Below are 18,265 nucleotides of genomic sequence, written 5' to 3' on the forward strand. Positions count from 1 at the left end.
AAGCTGATAATTTCAAAGAAATTATTGGCATTATACCCTTTCCCGCCAGAGGTTAGGGAGCGCTGGGAAACACCTCCTAGGGTGGACAAGGCGCTAACACGCTTATCTAAACAAGTGGCGTTACCCTCTCCTGAGACGGCCGCACTTAAAGATCCATCAGATAGGAGGATGGAAAATATCCAAAAAAGTATATACACACATGCAGGTGTTATACTACGACCAGCTGTAGCGACTGCCTGGATGGGCAGTGCGGGGGTAGTTTGGTCAGAATCCCTGATTGAAAATATTGATACCCTGGACAGGGACAATATTTTACTGTCGTTAGAACAAATAAAGGATGCATTTCTTTATATGCGTGATGCACAGAGGGATATATGCACACTGGCATCACGGGTAAGTGCTATGTCCATTTCGGCCAGAAGAGCTTTATGGACGCGACAGTGGACAGGCGATGCGGATTCAAAACGGCATATGGAAGTTTTGCCGTATAAAGGGGAGGAGTTATTTGGAGTCGGTCTATCAGATTTGGTGGCCACGGCTACAGCCGGGAAATCCACCTTTCTACCTCAAGTCACTCCCCAACAGAAAAAGGCACCGACTTTTCAACCGCAGCCCTTTCGTTCCTTTAAAAATAAGAGAGCAAAGGGCTATTCATATCTGCCACGAGGCAAAGGTCGAGGGAAGAGACAGCAACACGCAGCTCCTTCCCAGGATCAGAAGCCCTCCCCGGCTTCTACAAAAGCATCAGCATGACGCTGGGGCTTCTCAAGCGGACTCGGGGACCGTGGGGGGTCGTCTCAAAAATTACAGCGCGCAGTGGGCTCACTCGCAAGTAGATCCCTGGATCCTGCAGATAATATCTCAGGGATACAGGTTGGAATTAGAGACAGATCCACCTCGCCGTTTCCTGAAGTCTGCTTTACCAACGTCCCCCTCCGAAAGGGAGACGGTGTTGGAAGCCATTCACAAGCTGTACTCTCAGCAGGTGATAGTCAAGGTACCTCTTCTGCAACAAGGGAAGGGGTATTATTCCACTCTTTTTGTGGTACCGAAGCCGGATGGCTCGGTAAGGCCTATTCTAAATCTGAAGTCCTTGAACCTGTACATAAAGAAGTTCAAGTTCAAAATGGAGTCACTCAGAGCAGTGATAGCGAACCTGGAAGAGGGGGACTTTATGGTATCCTTGGACATCAAGGATGCGTATCTCCACGTTCCAATTTACCCCTCACACCAGGGGTACCTCAGGTTCGTTGTACAAAACTGTCACTATCAGTTTCAGACGCTGCCGTTCGGATTGTCCACGGCACCTCGGATCTTTACAAAGGTAATGGCCGAGATGATGATTCTTCTTCGAAGAAAAGGCGTATTAATTATCCCATACTTGGACGATCTCCTAATAAGGGCGAGGTCCAGAGAACAGCTAGAGATGGGATTAGCACTGTCTCAGGAAGTGCTAAAACAGCACGGGTGGATTCTGAATATTCCAAAATCCCAGTTAATGCCGACAACTCGTCTGCTGTTCCTAGGGATGATTCTGGACACGGTTCAGAAAAAGGTTTTTCTCCCGGAGGAAAAAGCCAAGGAGTTATCCGAGCTTGTCAGGAACCTCCTAAAACCAGGAAAGGTGTCTGTACATCAATGCACAAGAGTCCTGGGAAAAATGGTGGCTTCTTACGAAGCAATTCCATTCGGCAGATTCCACGCAAGAATTTTCCAAAGGGATCTGTTGAACAAATGGTCAGGGTCGCATCTTCAGATGCACCTGCGGATAACCCTGTCTCCAAGGACAAGGGTGTCTCTTCTGTGGTGGTTGCAGAGTGCTCATCTATTGGAGGGCCGCAGATTCGGCATACAGGATTGGATCCTGGTGACCACGGACGCCAGCCTGAGAGGCTGGGGAGCAGTCACACAAGGAAGAAACTTCCAGGGAGTATGGACGAGCCTGGAAACGTCTCTTCACATAAACATTCTGGAACTAAGAGCAATATACAATGCTCTAAGCCAGGCAGAACCTCTGCTTCAGGGAAAACCGGTGTTGATCCAGTCGGACAACATCACGGCAGTCGCCCATGTGAACAGACAGGGCGGCACAAGAAGCAGGAGTGCAATGGCAGAAGCTGCAAGGATTCTTCGCTGGGCAGAGAATCATGTGATAGCACTGTCAGCAGTGTTCATCCCGGGAGTGGACAACTGGGAAGCAGACTTCCTCAGCAGACACGATCTTCACCCGGGAGAGTGGGGACTTCATCCAGAAGTCTTCCACATGCTGGTAACCCGTTGGGAAAGACCAATGGTGGACATGATGGCGTCTCGCCTCAACAAAAAACTGGACAGGTATTGCGCCAGGTCAAGAGATCCGCAGGCAATAGCTGTGGACGCGCTGGTAACGCCTTGGGTGTACCAGTCGGTGTATGTGTTTCCTCCTCTGCCTCTCATACCAAAAGTATTGAGAATTATACGGCAAAGAGGCGTAAGAACGATACTAGTGGTTCCGGATTGGCCAAGAAGGACTTGGTACCCGGAACTTCAAGAGATGATCACGGAAGATCCGTGGCCTCTACCTCTAAGGAGGGACTTGCTTCAGCAGGGTCCCTGTCTGTTTCAAGACTTACCGCGGCTGCGTTTGACGGCATGGCGGTTGAACGCCGGATCCTAAAGGAAAAAGGCATGCCGGAAGAAGTCATTCCTACTTTGATTAAAGCAAGGAAGGAAGTAACCGTGCAACATTATCACCGAATTTGGCGAAAATATGTTGCGTGGTGCGAAGATCGGAGTGCTCCGACGGAGGAATTTCAACTGGGTCGATTCCTACATTTCCTGCAATCAGGATTGTCAATGGGTCTCAAATTGGGATCTATTAAGGTTCAAATTTCGGCCCTGTCGATTTTCTTTCAAAAAGAATTGGCTTCAGTCCCTGAAGTCCAGACCTTTGTTAAGGGAGTGCTGCATATACAGCCTCCTGTGGTGCTTCCAGTGGCACCGTGGGATCTCAATGTGGTTTTGGATTTCCTAAAATCTCATTGGTTTGAACCACTAAAAAAGGTGGATTTGAAATATCTCACATGGAAAGTGACCATGCTTCTAGCCCTGGCTTCTGCCAGGAGAGTGTCAGAATTGGCAGCTTTATCTTACAAAAGCCCATATCTGATTTTCCATTCGGACAGGGCAGAACTGCGGACTCGTCCGCATTTTCTCCCTAAGGTGGTGTCAGCATTTCATCTGAACCAGCCTATTGTAGTGCCTGCGGCTACAAGTGACTTGGAGGACTCCAAGTTACTGGACGTTGTCAGAGCATTAAAAATATATATTGCAAGAACAGCTGGAGTCAGAAAATCTGACTCGTTGTTTATATTGTATGCACCCAACAAGATGGGTGCTCCGGCGTCTAAGCAGACGATTGCTCGTTGGATCTGTAGCACAATCCAACTTGCACATTCTGTGGCAGGCCTGCCACAGCCTAAATCTGTAAAGGCCCATTCCACAAGGAAGGTGGGCTCATCTTGGGCGGCTGCCCGAGGGGTCTCGGCATTACAACTTTGCCGAGCAGCTACGTGGTCAGGGGAGAACACGTTTGTAAAATTTTACAAATTTGATACTCTGGCTAAGGAGGACCTGGAGTTCTCTCATTCGGTGCTGCAGAGTCATCCGCACTCTCCCGCCCGTTTGGGAGCTTTGGTATAATCCCCATGGTCCTTTCAGGAACCCCAGCATCCACTAGGACGATAGAGAAAATAAGATTTTACTTACCGATAAATCTATTTCTCGGAGTCCGTAGTGGATGCTGGGCGCCCATCCCAAGTGCGGATTATCTGCATAAATTGTACATAGTTATTGTTAACTAATTCGGGTTATTGTTGAAGGAAGCCATCTTTCAGAGGCTCCGCTGTTATCATACTGTTAACTGGGTTTAGATCACAAGTTGTACGGTGTGATTGGTGTGGCTGGTATGAGTCTTACCCGGGATTCAAAATCCTCCCTTATTGTGTACGCTCGTCCGGGCACAGTACCTAACTGGAGTCTGGAGGAGGGTCATAGGGGGAGGAGCCAGTGCACACCACCTGATCGGAAAAAGCTTTACTTTTTGTGCCCTGTCTCCTGCGGAGCCGCTATTCCCCATGGTCCTTTCAGGAACCCCAGCATCCACTACGGACTCCGAGAAATAGATTTATCGGTAAGTAAAATCTTATTTTTTCCTTGTAAATGTTTGCTGCTTTAAAAAAACTTATGAGTTCAGATGGAATCTCTGAGATCTGGCCGTCTCACACTCCATTACATCCGGCCCCATATGTTTGTACAACCCCCCATGGTCTAGCATTCCAAATAAGAAAAGCCAGTTGCGTTTTTACATTAACTTATATAAGAAAGCTAGGCCCAATCACTGTACTATATGGGGAGGGATTAAATTCCAGTTAAAGTTCTCTCTCTCTGTTTAACACATATTCAGCTGGACAAGTCCCTCGGTATTAGGGATCATATGCATAAGCATTTCTTATGTCCTTAACATATGTTCAGTCTGTGCTCTGGTTATTGACGTTTTAATCGCTGTCAGAATAGGAATCTGTGCTATGGACACTATGGGTCTGATGCAGTGTTGGATGCATCTTCCAGGTGACCTCACTGTGCATGCTCCTGAGCGAAGATGTGGGCAATTCAGAGTCATACACAGTTCAGTTCTGTTTCCACCTGCTGCTGATAGGGCATAACTGGGTAGTAGCTGGGTGTATTGTCAAAACAGCGGGCTGTGCAAAGTCAAGTGTACACACATATACTGTACACCTGTCTTCAGGTGCATCACTTGCACCTAATAGAGTGCTAGTGATATTGATGTTTATGAGACCAAAGTATAGGGATAAGAGGCAGTGTGGGCACACAGATATGTTATGATATGCATACGAGCTAATATATGCGTTTTGTCCAGTGCACAAAATACAGGTGCAGCAGTGGCCGACGTGTGTTCAAATCTGCATCAGCCCCTGTGTTGGTACTGCACAGATGTACACTGTTGATGCTGCTTTTTCCATTTATGATACATCAAGTATTTGGGAAAGTGTCCTTATGTTCTGACATTGGACGGTGTTTAATTATCAACAGTGTGTGGTTGCACACATCACAGATAATTATGCTACAGCAACTTTGCACTTCTCTATAGGTTGCAAGGCATAATCTGAGATGTTGGTTGTCATTTGATGACAGAGAAATGGTTGGAACTCTGGCACCTGGCAGTCATCACCACTAACTGAGAACCCACATTGATTTCACTGTAGGGATCAGTGATCCCTTTTTTGACAGCTGTTGAAGAAAGAGCACAGTCAAGGGTGAATGTTCTGTGACATAAATTTGCCATTCCGACAAAGTCCTTTATTTACCTTTTTTAAAGGTGCTTTCTAATCCTTTCAAAATGTTGCTATCCAAAATGAAATAATAATCTTCGTCTTTATAAAATCTATACCGGTTGAATGATCACTTGAAACTGTTTTCAGAGAAATAAATTAGGACAATTGTTTTTTTGGTTGTTTTTGTTTTTATTACGTACAGTAGGGGGCACTTTTTGTTTTAAATATAATGTATATGGATGTTAATGTATTGTAGCAAATGTGTTGTCTTTGTCCGCTAAGATCACATAGAAATGTTTTCACCAAGCATGGTTTTCTGCCAGCAAGCGGATTATTCTGTACTTCTCATGTCCTCAGGATGATGGTTCTGTAACCATGGAAAATGGGGTCCTGTGCGCCAGCATAGATTCCATGGGACGTTTGACATCACTAAAACTCCTATCCTGTAACAGGTACAGCAATAAGCTAAGACTTCTATTGTATGATAATGATAGTTGAAGAAGGTGATCATTCATTTTAGCATAATGATTTAAATTAGGGTACCAAATATTTTATTCTGTTTTGAAAAAATAAACAACCTACAGATTCTTATTCACTTTTACAGTAGACCTTTCTTTGGGTTATATCAAATATATTCCCTGTTTTGAAATCCATTTATTTTAATTGGTATGGTATATTAAATCTCACACACAGTGTACAATGGTTCTTTATACACCTGTTTATTTGCCTTCATGTTTGTTGTTTCAGAGAGTGTATCCCTAAAGCCTGTTATGGGAACCAGTTTGTGATGTTTGATGATATTCCCTTATACTGGGATGCTTGGGATGTGATGGATTATCACCTGGAGACCAGGTAAACGTGAATAATGATATTGCCTAGGTTAAGTAAACCTCACTTGCACATTATCTCTTCACACTTGACTTTTTGATTGCAGGAGACCTGTATCGGATGTCTTGAAGAAACTAGAGATCAGTAGCAGTGGGGGGATGAGAGGAGTTGTCACGTTCTCTGTGAAAATCAGTGGCAATAGTACTATCCTGCAGGAAATAATACTAGAAGCTTCAAGCCCATACATCCGATTTAACACGAAGGTATATACTTGTTACAGCTGCTGAATAAGTGAATCCCCCCTGGCTGCAAAGGCAGTCCGGCCGCCGCCATTTTTCCTATTGCAGCAGCAGCAGCATGTGATGTCACTCGGCTGCCCCGAAAACGTCCCGGACCCGTCCCCATTTTTACCGCAATGCTTCATCGCCACCCCTCGAATGCCTCTGTCTGTCAGTCAGGCAGAGGCGTATGCATCAATGCGATCGCATTGCCCTGCACGAGCAGATCGGGCCCTGTGCTTGCACATTGTGCTATAACATGGGGCAATGCGATCGACTAAGGCCCAGTGTGTAGCAAAGTGGCGATTGGCCTTTAGTGGAGGTAATTTGTGAAGTGCAAAATGTTCATTCATCAGTGGGAGGTGGGCCTAACTTTGTTGCCCATAGCAACCAATCAAATTCTGTCCACCAGTTTCTAGGATGGTAGCTAGAATCTGATGGGCTTCTATGGGTAACACACCACTTTTCATTTTTAGAAGCTTTCGTAAATTTACCCTCAAATGTCATGTTTACAAGCTTAGTGCAGACTTGACAATGTATAAACACGTAATACTATCATCACATCATAAAGATGGATTTATCATACTTTTCAGCTGTCACGATTTTGACGGAACAGTCCTGCTGTTCTGACACTGGTCTGCTATCAGATCCTTAGGCCACAGTGTCCCAAAGGGGGGGGGGGGGGGGGGGTTTGTGAGGTCCATTGTGACTCACTGCTCTGCTTAGCAGGGCAAGTGATGAATAGATGATGTGAGCATACACACTGCATCTGTTCATTGGATAGAGGGACTTGGGGCATGTGCAGCAGCATGCCCCCTAGAGTAAAGAAAACAGAGGGCAGGAGCAGCATTTCCCATGAGGCCACACCCTCTTTGCAACAATGCTACTTATCTAACTTTTCATGTGTCCTGCTGCGGACCTATGGAAAGTTGGGTGGTATGGATCTATGCTCTATACTGTGCTGAGATATATTTGATTTAAGTATATACTTGACATGGCACATGAATGCTTAGGTTCTCTGCTTTTTTACAATTTCTGTTTTGCAACAACAGGTAATTTGGAAGGAAGCCCATAAGTTCCTGAAAGTTGAGTTCCCGACCACGGTTCACAGTACCAATGCGACTTATGAGATTCAATTTGGACACCTGCAAAGACCGACACACCGCAATACGTCCTGGGACTGGGCCCGATATGAGGTTGGGGATTTTATACTGTTGGCTAAATAATTCATGAAATTACTGGTAGCTATTGTAAGTGAAATCTTTAATGCTGTGCTCTGAAAGTAATATTTTAATTGCCCTCTACAAGATAGGAGGCATATTACTTTAAGTAGTCTTTCAATCGAATATTTCTCTAACGTCCTAAGTGGATGCTGGGGACTCCGTCAGGACCATGGGGAATAGCGGCTCCGCAGGAGACAGGGCACAAAAATAAAGCTTTAGGATTAGGTGGTGTGTACTGGCTCCTCCCCCTATGACCCTTCTCCAAGCCTCAGTTAGGTTTTTGTGCCCGTCCGAGCAGGGTGCAATCTAGGTGGCTCTCTTAAAGAGCTGCTTAGAAAAAGTTTTTTAGGTTTTTTATTTTCAGTGAGTCCTGCTGGCAACAGGCTCACTGCATCGAGGGACTTAGGGGAGAGAATTTCAACTCACCTGCGTGCAGGATGGATTGGATTCTTAGGCTACTGGACACCATTAGCTCCAGAGGGAGTCGGAACACAGGTCTCACCCTGGGGTTCGTCCCGGAGCCGCGCCGCCGACCCCCCTTACAGATGCTGAAGATTGAAGGTCCGGAAACAGGCGGCAGAAGGCTCTTCAGTCTTCATGAAGGTAGCGCACAGCACTGCAGCTGTGCGCCATTGTTGTCACACACTTCACACCAAGCGGTCACGGAGGGTGCAGGGCGCTGCTGGGGGCGCCCTGGGCAGCAATATTTTAATACCTTATGGCAAAAGAATACATCACATATAGCCATTAAGGCTATATGTATGTATTTAACCCATGCCAGTTATCTAAATCTACGGGAGGAAAGCCCGCCGAAATAGGGGGCGGGGCTTATTCTCCTCAGCACACAGCGCCATTTTCCTGCTCAGCTCCGCTGTGAGGAAGGCTCCCAGGACTCTCCCCTGCACTGCACTACAGAAACAGGGTAAAACAGAGAGGGGGGGCATTTTTTGGCGATATATTGGATATATTTAAGCTGCTATAAGGAACAACACTTATATAAGGTTGTTCCCATATATATTATAGCGCTTGGGTGTGTGCTGGCAAACTCTCCCTCTGTCTCCCCAAAGGGCTAGTGGGGTCCTGTCTTCGATAAGAGCATTCCCTGTGTGTCTGCTGTGTCGGTACGTGTGTGTCGACATGTATGAGGACGATGTTGGCGTGGAGGCAGAGCAATTGCCGATAATGGTGATGTCACCCCCCAGGGAGTCGACACCGGAATGGATGGCTTTGTTTATGGAATTACGTGATAATGTCAGCACATTACAAAAATCAGTTGACGACATGAGACGGCCGGCAAACCAGTTAGTACCTGCCCAGGCGTCTCAGACACCGTCAGGGGCTGTAAAACGCCCTTTACCTCAGTCGGTCGACACAGACCCAGACACAGACACTGAATCTAGTGTCGACGGTGATGAAACAAACGTATTTTCAAGTAGGGCCACACGTTATATGATCACGGCAATGAAGGAGGCTTTGCATATCTCTGATACTGCAAGTACCACAAAAAGGGGTATTATGTGGGGGGTGAAAAAACTACCTGTAGTTTTTCCTGAATCAGAGGAATTAAATGATGTATGTGATGAAGCGTGGGTTAACCCAGATAGAAAAATGCTAATTTCAAAAAAGTTATTAGCATTATACCCTTTCCCGCCAGAGGTTAGGGCGCGCTGGGAAACACCCCCTAGGGTGGATAAGGCGCTCACACGCTTATCAAAACAAGTGGCGTTACCGTCTCCTGATACGGCCGCCCTCAAGGATCCAGCGGATAGGAGACTGGAAACTACCCTAAAAAGTATATACACACATACTGGTGTTATACTGCGACCAGCCATCGCCTCAGCCTGGATGTGCAGTGCTGGGGTCGTCTGGTTGGATTTCCTGACTGAAAATATTGATACCCTGGATAGGGACAGTATTTTATTGACTATAGAGCAATTAAAGGATGCTTTCCTTTATATGCGAGATGCGCAGAGAGATATTTGCACTCTGGCATCGAGAGTAAATGCGATGTCCATATCTGCCAGAAGGAGTTTATGGACGCGACAGTGGTCAGGTGATGCGGATTCCAAACGACATATGGAAGTATTGCCGTATAAAGGGGAGGAATTATTTGGCGTCGGTCTATCGGATCTGGTGGCCACGGCAACTGCCGGAAAATCCACTTTTTTACCTCAGACCCCCTCCCAACAGAAAAAGACACCGTCTTTTCAGCCGCAGTCCTTTCGGTCCTATAAGAACAAGCGGACAAAAGGACAGTCATATCTGCCTCGGGGCAGAGGAAGGGGTAAGAGAGGGCAGCAAGCAGCCCCTGCCCAGGAACAGAAGCCCTCCCAGGGTTCTGCAAAGCCCTCAGCATGACGCTGGGGCCTTACAAGCGGACTCAGGAGCGGTGGGGGGTCGACTCAAGAATTTCAGCGCACAGTGGGCTGGCTCACAGGTGGACCCCTGGATTCTGCAGGTAGTATCTCAGGGTTACAGGTTGGAATTCGAGAAGTCTCCCCCTCGCCGGTTCCTAAAGTCTGCTTTGCCAACGTCTCCCTCAGACAGGGCGACGGTATTGGAAGCCATTCACAAGCTGTTTTCTCAGCAGGTGATAGTCAAGGTACCCCTCCTACAACAGGGAAAGGGGTATTACTCCACGCTATTTGTGGTACCGAAGCCGGACGGCTCGGTAAGACCTATTCTAAATCTGAAATCTTTGAACCTGTACATACAAAAATTCAAGTTCAAGATGGAGTCACTCAGAGCAGTGATAGCGAATCTGGAAGAAGGGGACTTTATGGTGTCCCTGGACATAAAGGATGCTTACCTGCATGTCCCAATTTGCCCTTCACATCAAGGGTACCTCAGGTTCGTGGTGCAAAACTGTCATTATCAGTTTCAGACGCTGCCGTTTGGATTGTCCACGGCACCTCGGGTCTTTACCAAGGTAATGGCCGAAATGATGATCCTTCTACGAAGAAGAGGCGTATTAATTATCCCTTACTTGGACGATCTCCTGATAAGGGCAAGGTCCAGAGAACAGCTGGAAGACGGAGTAGCACTAACCCAACTAGTGCTGCAACAGCACGGATGGATTCTGAATTTTCCAAAATCTCAGTTGACCCCGACGACACGTCTGCTGTTCCTGGGAATGATTCTGGACACGGTTCAGAAAAAGGTGTTTCTTCCGGAGGAGAAAGCCAGGGAGTTATCCGAACTTGTCAGGAACCTCCTAAAACCAGGGACAGTGTCTGTGCATCAATGCACAAGAGTCCTGGGAAAGATGGTGGCTTCTTACGAAGCGATTCCATTCGGCAGATTCCACGCACGAACTTTTCAGTGGGATCTGCTGGACAAATGGTCCGGATCGCATCTGCAGATGCATCAGCGGATAACCTTATCGCCACGGACAAGGGTGTCTCTTCTGTGGTGGTTGCAGAGTGCTCATCTGTTAGAGGGCCGCAGATTCGGCATACAGGACTGGGTCCTGGTGACCACGGATGCCAGTCTGAGAGGCTGGGGAGCGGTCACACAAGGAAGAAACTTCCAGGGAGTATGGTCAAGCCTGGAGATGTCTCTTCACATAAATATACTGGAGCTAAGAGCGATTTACAATGCTCTAAGTCTGGCAAAACCCCTGCTTCAGGGTCAGCCGGTGTTGATCCAGTCGGACAACATCACGGCAGTCGCCCACGTAAACAGACAGGGCGGCACAAGAAGCAGGACAGCAATGGCAGAAGCTGCAAGGATTCTTCGCTGGGCGGAAGATCATGTGATAGCACTGTCAGCAGTATTCATTCCGGGAGTGGACAACTGGGAAGCAGACTTCCTCAGCAGACACGATCTACACCCGGGAGAGTGGGGACTTCATCCAGAAGTCTTCCACATGATTGTGAACCGTTGGGAAAAACCAATGGTGGATATGATGGCGTCCCGCCTCAACAAAAAACTGGACAGGTATTGCGCCAGGTCAAGAGATCCTCAGGCAATAGCTGTGGACGCTCTGGTAACACCGTGGGTGTTCCAGTCAGTGTATGTGTTCCCTCCTCTGCCTCTCATACCAAAAGTACTGAGAATTATACGGCAAAAGGGAGTAGGAACGATACTAGTGGCTCCGGATTGGCCAAGAAGAACTTGGTACCCGGAACTTCAAGAGATGCTCACGGAGGATCCGTGGCCTCTACCTCTAAGACGGGACCTGCTTCAGCAGGGACCGTGTCTATTCCAAGACTTACCGCGGCTGCGTTTGACGGCATGGCGGTTGAACGCCGAATTCTAAAGGAAAAAGGCATTCCGGAAGAGGTCATTCCTACACTGGTAAAAGCCAGGAAGGAGGTGACTGCACAACATTATCACCGCATTTGGAGAAAATATGTTGCGTGGTGTGAGGCCAGGAAGGCCCCCACGGAGGAATTTCAACTGGGTCGATTCCTACATTTCCTGCAAACAGGATTGTCTATGGGCCTCAAATTGGGGTCCATTAAGGTTCAAATTTCGGCCCTGTCGATTTTCTTCCAGAAAGAATTGGCTTCAGTTCCTGAAGTCCAGACTTTTGTAAAAGGAGTACTACATATACAGCCCCCGGTTGTGCCCCCAGTGGCACCGTGGGATCTTAATGTAGTCTTGGATTTTCTCAAATCCCATTGGTTTGAGCCGCTCAAATCGGTGGAGCTGAAGTATCTTACATGGAAAGTAACCATGCTACTGGCCCTGGCTTCAGCCAGGAGAGTATCAGAATTGGCGGCTTTATCATATAAGAGCCCATATCTGATTTTCCATACGGACAGGGCAGAACTGCGGACGCGTCCTCATTTTCTGCCTAAGGTGGTGTCAGCGTTTCACCTGAACCAGCCTATTGTGGTGCCTGCGGCTACTAACGAGTTGGAGGATTCCAAGTTGTTGGACGTGGTCCGGGCATTGAAAATATATATTTCAAGAACGGCGGGAGTCAGAAAGTCTGACTCACTGCTTATATTGTATGCACCCAACAAGATGGGTGCTCCTGCTTCTAAGCAGACGATTGCTCGTTGGATTTGTAGCACAATTCAACTTGCACATTCTGTGGCAGGCTTGCCACAACCTAAATCTGTCAAGGCCCATTCCACAAGGAAAGTGGGCTCATCCTGGGCGGCTGCCCGGGGAGTCTCGGCATTACAACTCTGCCGAGCTGCTACTTGGTCAGGGGCAAACACGTTTGCAAAATTCTACAAATTTGATACCCTGGCTGAGGAGGACCTTGAGTTCTCTCATTCGGTGCTGCAGAGTCATCCGCACTCTCCCGCCCGTTTGGGAGCTTTGGTATAATCCCCATGGTCCTGACGGAGTCCCCAGCATCCACTTAGGACGTTAGAGAAAATAAGAATTTACTTACCGATAATTCTATTTCTCGTAGTCCGTAGTGGATGCTGGGCGCCCATCCCAAGTGCGGATTGTCTGCAATACTTGTACATAGTTATTGTTACAAAAAAATCGGGTTGTTATTTGTTGTGAGCCATCTGTTCAGAGGCTCCTACGTTTGTCATACTGTTAACTGGGTTCAGATCACAAGTTATACGGTGTGATTGGTGTGGCTGGTATGAGTCTTACCCGGGGTTCAATATCCTTCCTTATTGTGTACGCTCGTCCGGGCACAGTATCCTAACTGAGGCTTGGAGGAGGGTCATAGGGGGAGGAGCCAGTACACACCACCTAATCCTAAAGCTTTATTTTTGTGCCCTGTCTCCTGCGGAGCCGCTATTCCCCATGGTCCTGACGGAGTCCCCAGCATCCACTACGGACTACGAGAAATAGAATTATTGGTAAGTAAATTCTTATTTTTGCCTGCAATTATGTTAGCTTCATTTGCTGTGCAGAGCTGCATTGTTTATTCCTTCTATTACAGCTTAAAGAGGTTGCACATTCTCCTATTTGCTTTAAGGTGTGGGTAGTACAAGTCCAGTATTGAATCAACACCTTATTTTTACTATTTTAACTATTAAAGCATTGACACAAATGTAAAACAAATACGTACATTTGCTTTTCTGTGTTTTGTTGGACCTTCTTAGATGCATCCATATGTACTGACTGATTAACAATTTATTTGTATATATTTTTTAAATGTGGCCCAATGGGTAACCAACTGCTGAAAAACAGAATTGTGCTTTAAATGACTAAACCATGGCAATGCATAGTACTACATTTATCTGTATCGTACTACTTACAAACCTACACATTTTCGAAAACAGACAAAAACAAAAATGTCTTGGTCCCTAATGTTTGTGTAACTACTTTTTCATTATTTATTAAGATTTTGGACCTTTTATGTCTCATGCTTGCTATATGGGGCAAATGCAGAGTTGAGTGTAAGTCGGACATAATTGTTCCCGCATTACATGCACAGAACTAAATGCCTCTATGCAGATTGGTATGTATCGCTGCATCCTGACTCCCTCTATCTGTATGCTTGGTTTCATTGCTGTGATCAAGTGTACACTTTTTCCAGCCCTACACTAGATGGAAGAGATTCATATGAAATAGGCATATTTATGCTTCCCCACACCGCCGCACAGGTCACAGTCCCATCCACATGCCCTCACTAAGCATTGCCCGTGTGAGAACAACCAGTTGCTAGAGGAGATATAACTGAATTGTGTACCACTCTGTACCGCTGTATGATTGGTTCTGGAGCTTGCACTGCACAGAGCAAAAATATGTAGGGTAAGTTATGCAAATGGGCTTGTGTTCAACTCTGCAGTGGCCCCATATATGTGCTGTGCTAGATATATATTCAGCTGCATCTTTCTATTGCAGGTTTGGGCTCACCGCTGGATGGACCTGTCAGAGTTTGGCTTTGGAGTGGCTGTGCTAAATGACTGTAAATATGGTTGCTCAGTACTTGGAAATGTTCTGAGCCTTTCCTTGTGAGTTACGTTCTTATGTATAATGATGTAATTTATTTACTTTTCTCCAGCAGGGTCCACCGTTTTATCCACAGGATAACATTGGGATATGATGAAGCGACAGCGGATTTGCACCAATCGGTCAGAGCTTTTCGGCCTCCCAGCATGCAGCGGGCCCATCCATATATCCCTGGCTCAGGCAAATCAGTTTTTTGTTTGGTGCGGCAGGAGCCGGACCATGGTCAGAGTGCTGCTGGTTTTTAGCAGCCCTAAGCTTTCTTATATTATTTTTATAGTCTTACTATTTTTTTGAGTGATCTTTCTAAAAAGCGTCTTATACGTACCTTAGAAAGAGTTGCTTCAACAACTCTCCGCCGGGTCCCGACAATGCTTACCCACGAGTACAGTGCTGTTTCGGTGGGCGTCTGTGTCAAATATACTAGCAGGTCCAGTAGACGTTACCAGGCTGTGGCCAGAGCGCGGGGAGAAGGTAAGGCATCGGTTCCGCTTAGAAGAGGAATACGGACACAGCCACACTGTTTTGGGAGGAGACTACCAAACAGTCGCTGACGCGGCTGCCACCTCGGATAGTATGAGGCCGCGATCCCTAGGGTTGATGTCAGCAGTGGGGAGTCAGAAGCTCTCCTGGTCGCCCCTCCCCCCAGTTCATGACCAGTTTCCTCTGAGTCTCCCACCATGAACTGTTTCCTGCTTCCGTCTCAGACACTGTACACAAAGGTGACCCAGTCACAGCATAGGCGGCTGTGTGACGAGTGCGTCTGTGTTCACTATAGGTTCATGGAGCGGCAGTGTACACTAGTAGCGTCTGGATCCACTCAGCGTTCGCTAACATATTGATCGGTCCTGGAAGCGAGGCGAGTCTCCCTGTATCCCACTCTGAGTACAGGTAATACTTGCTTGCAGAGCAGTTTGGCTACGTACGTGGAAAGCCGATTCAGACCCTAAGAAGGTTTTGAATCTTTGCCTTTTTCTGGAGATGTTCTTTTTGGTAAAGAATTGACTGATATTTTGGAGTCAGAAGCAGACTCCAAGAAGGTAAAATTTCCTTCCACATACAATTTCAAACCTAAAGTTCCGGCTTTTCGGCCCTTTCGGTCTCAAGGAAAAGCTAAAGGAAAAAGTGATGGCAGGCAGTCCCAATACAACAAGTCTGGTAAGACTAAAAAGCATTATGCTACCAGAGGACCGGGTGGTAAAACAGATAATAAGCTATCAGCCTGATGGTGCGGGCCTCCACTTGGGGGATCCCAGGGTGGGGGGCCGACTTCTTCAGTTTGCACAGATCTGGCAGCAGTCTACAACAGATACCTGGGTGCAGAAACCGGTATCTCTAGGTTATGCTTTTGCCTTCAAGAAGCACCCTCCTCAAAGGTTTCTTTGTACCAGCCCATCTCGGGTAGAGACGAAGGCCAGGGCTTTACAAGAGGCAATTCAGAAATTGCTTCAGTGAGGAGCAGTCATTCCAGTTCCTCCTGCGTAACGAGGACGGGGTTTTTACTCCAACCTGTTTCTAGTTCAGAAACCAAATGGGTCATTTCGGCCCATTCTCAATCTCAGTGCTGAACAAGTACATTTGGGTACCTCGGTTTCATATGGAAACTTTACGTTCCATCACTTTGGCCATGGAGCCAGGGGATTATATGGTATCCCTGGATATACAGGATGCTTTCTCTGACGTCCTAAGTGGATGCTGGAACTCCGTAAGGACCATGGGGGATAGCGGCTCCGCAGGAGACTGGGCACTACTAAAGAAAGCTTTAGGACTACCTGGTGTGCACTGGCTCCTCCCTCTATGACCCTCCTCCAGACCTCAGTTAGAATTTTGTGCCCGGCTGAGCTGGATGCACACTAGGGGCTCTCCTCAGCTCCTAGAAAAGAAAGTATACTTTTAGGTTTTTTATTTTCAGTGAGATCTGCTGGCAACAGACTCACTGCTACGAGGGACTAAGGGGAGAAGAAGCGAACCTACCTGCTTGCAGCTAGCTTGGGCTTCTTAGGCTACTGGACACCATTAGCTCCAGAGGGATCGAACACAGGGCCCGACCTCGATCGTCCGGTCCCGGAGCCGCGCCGCCGTCCCCCTTACAGAGCCAGAAGCAAGAAGATGGTCCTGAAAATCGGCGGCAGAAGACTTCGGTCTTCAACAAGGTAGCGCACAGCACTGCAGCTGTGCGCCATTGCTCCTCATGCACACCTCACACTCCGGTCACTGATGGGTGCAGGGCGCTGAGCAGCAATATTAACACCTTGGCTGGCAAATTAATCACAATATATAGTCCTAGAGGCTATATATGTGAAAAATACCCCTGCCAGAGATCCATAAAAAAGCGGGAGAAAGTCCGCCGAAAAAGGGGCGGGACTATCTCCCTCAGCACACTGGCGCCATTTTCTCTTCACAGTGCAGCTGGAAGACAGCTCCCCAGGCTCTCCCCTGTAGTTTTCAGGCTCAAAGGGTTAAAAAGAGAGGGGGGGGCACTAAATTTAGGCGCAAAATTGTGTATTATAGCAGCTATAAGGGAAAAATCACTGTGGGTAGTGTGAATCCCTGTATTATATAGCGCTTTGGTGTGTGCTGGCATACTCTCTCTCTGTCTCCCCAAAGGACTTTGTGGGGTCCTGTCCTCAGTCAGAGCATTCCCTGTGTGTGTGCGGTGTGTCGGTACGGCTGTGTCGACATGTTTGATGAGGAAGGTTACGTGGAAGGCGGAGCAGATGCCGATAAATGTGATGTCGCCCCCTGTGGGGCCGACACCAGAGTGGATGGATAGGTGGAAGGTATTAACCGACAGTGTCAACTCCTTACATAAAAGGCTGGATGACGTAACAGCTGTGGGACAGCCGGCTTCTCAGCCCGCGCCTGCCCAGGCGTCTCAAAGGCCATCAGGGGCTCAAAAAACGCCCGCTACCTCAGATGGCAGACACAGATGTCGACACGGAGTCTGACTCCAGTATCGACAAGGTTGAGACATATACACAATCCACTAGGAACATCCGTTGCATGATCTCGGCAATGAAAAATGTGTTACACATTTCTGACATTAACCCAAGTACCACAAAAAAGGGGTTTTATGTTTGGGGAGAAAAAGCAGCCAGTGTTTTGTTCCCCCATCAGATGAGTGAATGAAGTGTGTGAAGAGGCGTGGGTTCCCCCGATGATAAACTGGTAATTTCTAAAAAGTTACTGATGGCGTACCCTTTCCCGCCAGAGGATAGGTCACGTTGGGAGATATCCCCTAGGGTGGATAAGGCGCTCACACGTTTGTCAAAAAAGGTGGCACTGCCGTCTTAGGATACGGCCACTTTGAAGGAGCCTGCTGATAAAAAGCAGGAGGCTATCCTGAAGTCTGTATATACACACTCAGGTACTATACTGAGACCTGCAATTGCCTCAGCATGGATAGTGCTGCTGCAGCGTGGTCTGTTACCCTGTCAGGACAGGGATACTATTTTGCTAACCATAGAGCATATTAAAGACGTAGTCTTATATATGAGGGATGCACAGAGGGATATTTGCCGGCTGGCATCCAGAATTAATGCAATGTCCATTCTGCCAGGAGGGTATTAGGGACCCGGCAGTGGACAGGTGATGCTGACTTTAAAAGGCACATCTGCCTTACAAGGGTGAGGAATTGTTGGGGATGGTCTCTGGGACCTCGTATCCACAGCAACAGCTGGGAAAAAAATAAAAAAATATTTACCTCAGGTTTCCTCACAGCCTAAGA

General features: G+C 47.3%; 1 protein-coding gene across 1 annotated transcript in view; it reads left to right on the forward strand.

Moving 5' to 3' along the window:
- MAN2C1 (mannosidase alpha class 2C member 1) overlaps positions 1-18,265 on the forward strand; it is a 136,469-nt gene that overhangs the window by 101,655 nt on the left and 16,549 nt on the right. Inside the window, exons 18-22 of the mRNA XM_063926304.1 lie at positions 5,691-5,785; positions 6,081-6,185; positions 6,268-6,424; positions 7,492-7,635; positions 14,434-14,543. Coding sequence (XP_063782374.1) covers positions 5,691-5,785; positions 6,081-6,185; positions 6,268-6,424; positions 7,492-7,635; positions 14,434-14,543 — 611 coding nt within the window. The remainder of the gene's footprint in view (positions 1-5,690; positions 5,786-6,080; positions 6,186-6,267; positions 6,425-7,491; positions 7,636-14,433; positions 14,544-18,265) is intronic.

Source organism: Pseudophryne corroboree, chromosome 6, assembly GCF_028390025.1.
Source record: "Pseudophryne corroboree isolate aPseCor3 chromosome 6, aPseCor3.hap2, whole genome shotgun sequence".
Classification (NCBI taxonomy): Eukaryota; Metazoa; Chordata; class Amphibia; order Anura; family Myobatrachidae; genus Pseudophryne; species Pseudophryne corroboree.